The 10,216-nt window shown below is 28.5% G+C and overlaps 1 protein-coding gene across 4 annotated transcripts; it reads left to right on the top strand.

Moving 5' to 3' along the window:
- Nucleotides 1-2,951: 2,951 nt before the first annotated feature.
- LOC107419019 (uncharacterized) lies at nt 2,952-9,053 on the top strand. Of its 4 annotated transcripts, none has more exons than XM_016027735.4 (8): nt 2,952-3,226; nt 3,336-3,400; nt 3,887-3,949; nt 4,336-4,466; nt 6,122-6,255; nt 6,700-6,847; nt 6,951-7,107; nt 8,626-9,053. In XM_016027735.4, exons 3-8 carry the CDS (start codon nt 3,937-3,939, stop codon nt 8,718-8,720), a joined length of 678 nt encoding a protein of 225 aa, XP_015883221.3. In that variant the 5' UTR covers nt 2,952-3,226; nt 3,336-3,400; nt 3,887-3,936; the 3' UTR covers nt 8,721-9,053. The 4 variants fall into 4 exon arrangements, with proteins under 4 accessions (XP_015883221.3, XP_015883222.3, XP_015883220.3 ...); XM_016027734.4 differs by having other exon boundaries at nt 2,953-3,226; nt 3,318-3,400; XM_048473698.2 differs by having other exon boundaries at nt 2,953-3,226; nt 3,299-3,400.
- The last annotated feature ends 1,163 nt before the right edge of the window (nt 9,054-10,216 follow it).

Here is a 10,216-nt window from a genome sequence, read left to right as displayed (position 1 = left end):
CCACCCTGAACCCAACCCTGATTTGTATATTTTTAATTTACCTAATTATTAAATGAATGAATATAAATATATGACTTTATCATGTGTGTACCTTTACAAACTTTTTATTTATGTATTTGAAGTTTTGGATTATTGCATTGTATTTTTTAAATATATATTTTATTGTAACTATGTATTTTCATCATAATATATTTTATTGTATTTTAGACATTTTATTCACAAAGAAAATCATATGTATATAAATTTCTTAAAAAATAAAAATAAAAATTATATCATAAATGGGTTAGATTAGGGAAGTTCTTACGAATTACCCGAAAAAAAAAAAGGGTGGTGGTGTGGGAAATGGAATTGACATGCCCCGATTGATAAATCCCCGTCTCTGCTCCGCCTAAAAAAAAACCAGAAAAAACCATGGGTACAAGGTGCAAAAAAAAAAATTACAAGATGTGGATGAGATTTAAAAAATTGATCCCATCCCACCCTGTTTACATTGCTATGTAGGGATGGTAAAATGACTTGATTACACACAATATTTACAAGGATCCACTCTTATAGGATAGGATAACATAGTGGGGTGAGGATGGCATAGGACCGAGGAAGGTAATATCTGTCTCATATACATATATGTTTATTTACAGTTAGGAAAATCAATATTATTATACCTCAAACTTTATAGGGATTAACACCATGCATCTTAAAGAATTTTTTTTTGGCAATTTGCACTTCGAGCTCACAATATTATGGCAATTTAAAGTTGGAGGATAGTGCAATTTTTATATAATCTATGCGCAAACCGAAAAAATTTCCAAATAAAAAGTAAGTGAGAAATAAAAAAATAATTAAAAAGAGGATTATTAGTTTTTTAATAAGTTAGTAAAAAAATGAAAACCAATAAAAAATTTGAATATGCATAAAAGAATTCCATAGATTTTTATAGAAATGCAAATATAATTTTTAAAAAATAGAAATAATACTTTGCGCATATTTTAGAAATCAAATATATATATATATATATATATATATATATATATATATATATATATATAAATAAAAGAAAGTGATCAAATATTTATAAAATATAAAAGAAAACTTTGAAAATTTACTTTTATAAAATAAGTTTTCTTATTTATTATATATATATATATTGTTTTTTTATACTTATATTTTAAAAATTTTATAAAAATAATTTTTCAAGGATTTCTTTATATTTTAGAAATACTTAATCATTTTTTTTGTATGTCTTTATGTTTTTTCTTAATCTCTCAAGTATGCACAAGTTAATATTTTTATTTTTTTGAAAAATTACATTTGCATGTTTATAATAGTCCATGCAATTTTCTTTTTTTATAATATTTAAAGATTTTTATTTTTGAAAAATTACATGTGCAATTTTTTAAAGTTTTTATTAACTTAAAAAAGTAATAATCCTTTTTATTTTTATTTTTTTTATTTCTCATTATTTTCAATTTGAAAATTTTGCAACTTATATCATAAAATATATAAAAATTACAATTTACATCTTCATTTTCATTAAGTATTTGATAGAAGGATTAAGAGTGTAAGAAAGTTGTGAATTCAAGATGTAAGTTATTAGAAAATACTTTTTAGGATGCAAAGTGTTAACTCCAGTAAAATTCAAGGTGTAACGAGGCCAATTTCTCTAAAATTTATTTATATAGTTATAACAATATTTATATCTTTTCTTTTATTTAAATGCATACATATACATATAATGTTATATAAACTTATTAACAATATATGTTTATTTAAATTTATTTAGACATTTATAACTATATTTATATATTATCTTTATTTAATATACATATAATTCGTTATGGCTTATAAAGGTATATATTTATTAGTAAAATATATAAGTATATGTTTGAAAGAGTTTTTTTATTTTATTTATTTATTTTTTTATACCAAAAGCTGTTTTTGAAAGCCAACAGTTTTTTTGTTAAAAAATAAAGATGTTTAGCAAGAGTCAGCAAGCACTTATTGACTAAAAAAAATAGTTTTTTTAAGCTGTTTTAGAGAAGTCAAAATTATGTGCTTCTCTAGAAAAACTCTTTTTTAAAACTTATATAAAAACTCAATAAACATTTAATCCAGTTTTTTTAACTTATATGAAAATTCAATGAGTATTTAATGCAGCTTTTTTATTTAAAATAAATTTAGCTTCTTAATAAAAGCTTTTTTTTTTTTTTAAATCTATTAAATAAAATTTACAGACTAAAGCTCTATTTTCAATAATTATATCAAATGGACCCTAAATAAAATACTTGGAGAAACAAATTTCCTAGTCCACCCTGTATCCCCTTTAGTGAATTCTCACCTAACCCAATTATATTACCTTTCTTATATTTTTAAAGTACCTATTGATAATTACACACTTCTTCATAATAAAAAAAAAAGTGAAAAAAATTATTATAGAATGTACATAGAAAATTTAAAAAAAATGATAAAAAAGACTATAAAATATGAAATCATAAATTTCCATTTCTATTTTTTTCTTATTAATATTTCCTTTTTAAAGTGATGCTTGTGATTTTTTTTTTTTTATTGACATGTGAAACACAATTTTATTATTACAAAATTTTTAATTATGTTTAAAAGTCGGTAGAAATTTATCAATATTTATAGAAGTCTATTAATTTCTATTAAAATTTTGAAAACAAAAGTTTATAAAAGTTTATAATATTTATGAGAATTTTGTAAACTCCATAAAAATTAATAAAAGTCTACAAATTTTACAAAAATTTTAAAAAATTTTAAAAATCAATTATTAAAAGATAATTTAAAAAATCAATTAAAAAATCCCAATTACATAGCCCAATAGTTTGTGACAGATATCTAATGTTTTTCTTGCCATATATTAACCAAAAAAAAAAAAAAAAAAAAAAGAGGCATTGAAAAAAAAAAAAGAAAAAAGAAAAAAAAAGCTGTTTTTCCTACCGTATCCTAAAAGCCAGAAAGACACCTACATACAATTTCAATTTTGACACTTGCAATGATATCTAAAATCCTAATTCTTTCCTTTCATTTTTGGCAAATTTGAAGGAGGCTACTAGAACCAACCCCTATATATCTCTGAAATCGGCGGCGCTTCTCACCCGTGAGCCAGCCCTAGCTCTGAGCAAACGGCGATTCTCTTCATCTCTCTCCGCCTTTGCTCGCTCTCTCTCTCCCACTCTCCTCACGCCGATCTCACGCCGTTTTCCCTTCGGTAAGCCTTTTTTTTTTAAAAAATTTTTTATTCAGTTTCTAACTCATTCTCTCTGTCCCTCATCGTCTTAAGTCTCCGATCTTCCATCTAGGTTTTAATTCTTTTGCAGCATTCCAATCTCTCTCTTTCGCTCCTCCCGATTCCCTCGGCTCTCACCTCGCGATAAGCATTTTGGTCTCTTTCTTAATTTTTATTTATTTTATTTATTATTTTGTTTAAAAATTTATTCTGGGCCTCTGATTATTGAAGGTATTGGGAAATATGTGAGGTGAATAAGTAATGAATTTATGTGATGCCAAATTGAAATATGTTTGATTTTTTGAACTGTGAAATTTGATATGTGATCTGTGAAACCCAATTGGAAAATTGAGCCTAGTTTTGTTAGAATTTGGCTGGACTGGATATATCGGTTTGGGTGGAAAATCGGCTAAAAATCTGAGCCCACCTCTGAGTTGTTAGTGTAGTGTCGATAGGTTCGTTGGGTCGGGTACATAGTAGCCAGCATGGCAACAGTTGTTGAAGTCTGTACTTGATGGTGTTAATATTTCTGTTCATTCTCTATTATTCTCTGTTGTTCAACCCGTTGGCCTATATGTTTTTGTATTTATTTTCTTAGATTTAATGTCTGCTGTTGCTTATATTACATTTCTTCATTTGCAGATAACTTGTTGCATTGTACAACGCTAATTCAGTGGGAGTAACAGATTTAAATGGACGACTGGGGTAATAGTTACTGCTTGAGCATATATGTATATATGCTGTTTGCATTTCGTTGTATATACTTTTGGTTAAGATAGTTATAATTGGTTCCTGTTGGTTGATACATGCTGGCATTATTTTACGATTTTTTTTTTTTTGGTATTTTAATTTTAATACTTGTTAAACCAGTGATTCTGGTCCATTTAAGCTTGCCACTGATATATATTAATATGATACCTTGTTTGCGTTTTCATCATGATGTCTCCTTTTTGCTCCTGGTTTGCTATGTTTGCTGTTATTTCTGAAATCTTAGAAGAAGATGCGATGTTAGCTTTTTATATATAGTTGTCATGAAGTTTTCATTCTGTTCTTGTACTCGAATCTGTTACTAAGGCATATACTTATTTCAGAGGATGAGCAAATTCCACCTCTCCCTTCTAAGGAGCAATCCAAAAATATATGGGCTGATGAGGATGTGGACGAAAATGATGTGAAGGAATCATGGGAGGATGAGGATGAGGATGAGGATGAACCTGCAAAGGTATTGCTTATAGTTTAATCATAGTCATTTGATTTTTCAATAATAGAATTAGTGCTCCTCGTTCAAATAGTGAACATTTGTTGAAGTATTTTACTTGAATGGTTAACTGGCTAAAAGATTGTGGATTTCAGTTTTTGGTTGTAGAAATTTTAAATTTAGTTGTCTAGCTTTGGATATTATATCATATGTGCATTAAGTTTGCAGCTGTAATAATTCTTTTTTATCATTTTAAATGGAGCAATGATTTTTGTTTCCCACATATATATCTGTTTTTCAGAAGTAAATTTTGGTTGATATTATAGTACTGTCAAGATGCTTAACCTTGTTTTCCATAGTGGATTTTTATTTATTTATTTTTTTCCTTGTGGTGTAAAATTGATCCATTTGGGGTGTATTGTTTACATTGTAGAATATGCAGACACTAAGAAATATGGGTTTCAAGATAATATAACTGATATAGTTTTGACTATTGAATCGGAGAATGATAGTTGATTTTAGTTTATAGATTGAATGATATACTCTTTCGCTTTATTAGCAAAATTATTTCCCGTATTGGAAACAGAAACAGTAAACTGCTAAGATTTACGCTTTCCTTGTCTCTTATTGAGGAATAAAATTGCTGAAGGTCCATGATCAAGAAAATCAATGCTACTATTCTATCTTCTCGGAGTGGTCTGATCTTTCTTCACCACTATGATACAAATCCTAAGAAGAACATATACATATATATTATATATATATATATATATATATATATATATGTATGTGTGTTTTGGTTAACCATTCCTGTTTCCTTATTCCTATCAATTTCATAAATTTACATATTCAAGCCTTGGTACTTGATTTTGTCGAAAGTATTTCAGTCATGGCTTACATATCACTGTACATTACTCTGCTTTACCTGTTTTTCTTTGTTATTCTTTCCTTATCCAATTTACTTTCAGTTTCTGACAATCTTTATACCTTTAGATTTGACTCTATGGTTGCATACCAATACTTCTTTGGCAAACAAGACATTGATTCTTAAGCAGTCTTGAGATGTTATTTTATTTTCTTCTGATTGATGCAATGGAAAATTAGGTCTCTTAACTACTTAATCTTCAAATTTTTGTTAAAGTGGCTGGCTTTCAAAAATTTCCTTATCGAAGATATGAATAGTCCTTCGTCAATTATTCTTGGAGCAAACTTAAAATAAATCAGTCTAAGCCAACTGATAAGGATGAAAAACTTTATTTTGCTGTCATTCAATTAGAGAGCACAAATGGTGCTTCATTTTCTTGGTTGACTGGGATATCTTTTGATTTTCTTTCTCTCTTGGGAGTAATGATGGCCATGTAACATGGAGCAAAGCTTTGATCCCTTGAGAAAGTTTGATATAACTTGTATTGATGCTTAGGTATAATAAAATTTAAGTTTTTCTTTATATTGTGTGTTTACACTTCCAATAAAATTCTTAAAAGGTTTCCTCGTATGATACTACCTTGGGTGCCTTAATTTCATTTTACAATGAATTATAGTTATTGTTTCTCTGCAGCAGTGCCAATGGACTACTGTGCTATAGGCATTATGTATATGATTTATTTTATAGTTTCTACATTAGATATGCTAACAGAAAGTCAACTTTTACCCCCTTCTCCTGTATGTGATGGGACCAGGAACCTCCAACGAAACCAATTGCTGAAAAGCCCACCAAGAAAGCTGCAGCAAAAGCAGCTGAAAAAGGAAAAGCTGTTGTGGTAGCAGATGAACCACCACTAGATCCTGTAGCTGAGAAACTTCGCCAACAAAGGTTAATGTTCGAGTTTATTTATATACATTCTGGATGCTTTTTATTATATCATAAATTGGAAATACTCCCTGATTTAGAAATTGGAAGTGCTTTTTATTGGGTTACATATATGAAAGACTAGGAAATATGTCAAAGATCTTGTCTTATGGGCTTGTTATATGATGCATCAAACCCCAAGGTTATTTTTATTATTATTATTATCTTAACCTTTTTTTTTTGAAATGATTATGTATGCTTTCATTCTTATTGATTTTGCATCCAGTACAAACTGGATTAATTAATTGATTTATTGATTTTTTTTTTTTCAATTCTTAATTTATAATGGAGAAGACTGACTAAATCTTATGCAATTCTGCATTAAGGCTTATACAACTTTAATAATCTCAACTTCAATTAGTTTCTGAAATCATAGAGGCTCTTATTGAAGTTCTTATCTCTTAGCAGACTGGTGGAAGAAGCAGATTATAAGTCCACTAAGGAATTGTTTGGTAAGAGAGGTGATGAGAAAACACTCGATAATTTCATTCCCAAATCTGAAAGTGACTTCCTGGAATATGCAGAACTCATTTCTCATAAACTTAGGGCATTTGAGGTTTGTTAAATTGTTTGTTTTTTCTATCTCAAAGATTGGGCAAACTCTCACAATATATGTAACAAGTGCATGCATTCAATATATATATATTTTTTTATTCCAGAAAAGTTACCATTATATTGCACTACTCAAGGCAGTGATGAGACTGTCAATGACATCGTTGAAAGCAGCAGATGCAAAAGAAGTTTCATCTTCCATCACAGCAATTACAAATGAGAAGCTTAAAGCAGAGAAGGAAGCCAATGCTGGTAAAAAGAAAGGTATCCATGATAAACCTTTTACTTCCTCCTGTTCTCCTGAATTGGCTTTTTAAATGATTTTTTTGTTTTCTTAGCATCAATAACATGGTTGTGGAATTGGGACTAAATATTGGTTATTATGTTCTGATCATATTAGGATATCTTGGCTTTATAAGGTCAGGATGCAGCGCAAATCAATTATGATGTAATGCAAATGACCAATCTATTGCCTGATCTTATAACATCAGGATATCCCAATGTGCTCATAATTATATATATGTACATATAATATATATATATATATATATATATATATGTATATATATGTGTATTTATATATAAGGTTTACTAGAATCACAGTTAGATTGAAGATAAGAAATTGCCATAAAGTGGATTTAATTTCCAGTACATTCTTTTGTAAAGGTGATGTGCATTGAATTGTAGTTAAAAAAAAAATAATAATAATAATGTTTTTTTTATTTTGGCTTTTCTTTATTATTATTATTATTTTTTAATTTTTCGAGGACATATGTTCGAAAGGGGAATGATAGTGAACTAACCACCAGCAGCTATAATATGATGCTACATAAAATGGAATTAAAAAAGATGGCGGTTGAAATTATTAGCATGTGTTCATGGTTTTGGACTGCATGTCTGTATGAATGATTAACCTACTATGCTGCAGTCAGTTCTTACCTTTGGCTTGAGTTGGCAAGAGAATAGATGTTGGTTATTTTTATGGTTTAGAACAATAAAAGGTAACATTATAATAAAAACACCTTGGGCTTCTACCCCCATGTAAATGTACACTAAACTTGAGTTTGAGTTCGATAAAATTTAATACAACTTATATAAATGTCTACAGCAAAACATTTTATCTCTTAACACAATTGAGCAGAAATTAATTTATATATTATCATCCGGCTTTTATCAAGTTGTTCAGAGAAAGTTATGATTTTAAGATATGTTGTTTAATATTGGTTATCAGTTTGAACTCCTGTTGGTCAATGTCATCAAACTCTTAGCGAAAAAAATATTAAGGGAGCAATTGGACATTATGCGACAGTCATATGGTTGTAGAAGGAAATTGATTCAATGAAATGTAGGAAGTTTCATATGGTTATAGAAGGAAATTGCTTCAATGAAATGTAGGAAGCTTATAAATTGTGATTGACTAAGAGCCATCTCAAAGTAGGAGGGCCCTCTATGTTCTCGTTTGGAATGGAGCTTGCAAATTTTTCCTATCCACACTTTTTGCATTTATCAACGGTGTTGTAAATACAAGCTGGAGCTGGACATATCCAACTTTCATGTTGTAAATACAAGCTGGAGCTGGACATATCCATCGTTCATGAAAGTTGGTCTAAACAAATGGTTATTTTCTTTAATATAAGTGATTTATTTATTTAAAATTTTCACCGTTTATTTGTTTATTCTGGTAATAAAATGAGGTCCCAGCTAGCAGTGCTTGATCACTTTTGATTGCTGGTGGATCAACGAATGATGAGATAATATTGAAATGCTCTTCTGAATGTACAGGTGCAAAGAAAAAGCAACTTCATGTCGATAAGCCTGATGATGATTTTGTTGGTGATCCCTCCTATGATGTTCTTGATGATTATGATTTCATGTAAGGTTGGGTGACTTTAGGCGTTTCCAAGGTGGTTAAAATTGAAGTAGGGACTGAATATTTCAACCGGCGTTCTCCTTTCCAGAGATTGATATGAGTGCTATTGGTTCTATAGTTTGTATTTTGACATTTAAGTGTCTCAAAGTTGCCCTTGTTTTAGATTCATTTTTATGGTTCAATTTTGTTAGTTGACGATGGTTGCATGGCTAGCATTTGACTGATTACAATGTACCTTTATCTGGTGTATTCATTTTCTCAAAACTTATACATTTCTCAGACATGACACTGTTTATAATGAAAAGTTACTTGTCCCTGGAAATACAGGCTCTTTCACCAATTTCCTAGTTATGACACGAAACTGGGGTTTTATTTTACTTGTCAAGGAGCAATAGGCCAATTCTGTTATCTATATGCTATACAGATTAATAAATTCAGAACTTGAAAATTAATCAGACAGTAATCAGATGTTGAAAATTTAATGTGCCCTACTGATTTTAGCTTCCCATCACTTCTCAGCGTCAATAAAGCGCTAGATTACACCATTTTAGCGATATAAATTATTTATTAAAAATACTGAAAAAATATTTACATAGGTACACCTAAGATATATATATATATATATATATATATGTATATAGATTCAGGTTCATTTCATTCTTATAATATTAAGTGTTTCTGTATTAGTTCTTTTATTAAATCTTGAATTATATTAAACGTTAATATTTAACATTTAAAAAGTAGTCAACATATGATTTTAGTTTCATACTAAAAATTTTATTTAGGAAAAATGAACCGTATCTAGATCTGGTGATTAATAAATATAATTTTAAATTTCAACTGCTGATACAATCTAACGGCTAAAAAGGAAGTTTTGATGTTAGTTTGATTATATATATATATAGGATATTTAGAGCTCTTCTATTAGGACATTATAATGGTTTTCATTTCTGAGCTCTTAAATTGCATTAAGGATTGAAATATAAAATTATTTTTGAGGTTTAAATGAGCTATGACAAAGTTCAATTTGCCTTTCTAGGATTTCTATACATTATCCAACTCATTCAAACTATCAAGACATCTTTATATCCTAGCCTTTGAAACAATTTAAGAGCTAATGATACAGGTTAAAATGGTTTTTTATCCGAATGTTCTAATGAGAGACAGGCTACATATATAGTCAGGTTTAATATCATGAATAATGTTAAACTTCCTTTTTTGGTCCTTAAATTGCATCAAGTACTGAGATTTAAAATTATAATTATTAATCACCGATTCTGATAGGGTTCATTTTTTTAATAAGGTTTTAGGATATTACTAAATCTATATTTAACTTTTTTTTTTTAAATTTAAAATATTTAACCTATCCATAGGCTAAATGAAGACTTGATGCTAAAACTATTAGGTTGTCTTGTTATCAGGTCTTTTTAATATGAGTTTTACTCTCTCTCTCTCTCTCTCTATATATATATATATATATATTATATAGCTAATCTCATTAGA

This window comes from Ziziphus jujuba, chromosome 2, assembly GCF_031755915.1.
Source record: "Ziziphus jujuba cultivar Dongzao chromosome 2, ASM3175591v1".
Lineage (NCBI taxonomy): Eukaryota > Viridiplantae > Streptophyta > Magnoliopsida > Rosales > Rhamnaceae > Ziziphus > Ziziphus jujuba.
The sequence above is the reverse complement of the archived record's forward strand: the minus strand, read 5'-3'. Positions and strand labels throughout refer to the sequence as shown.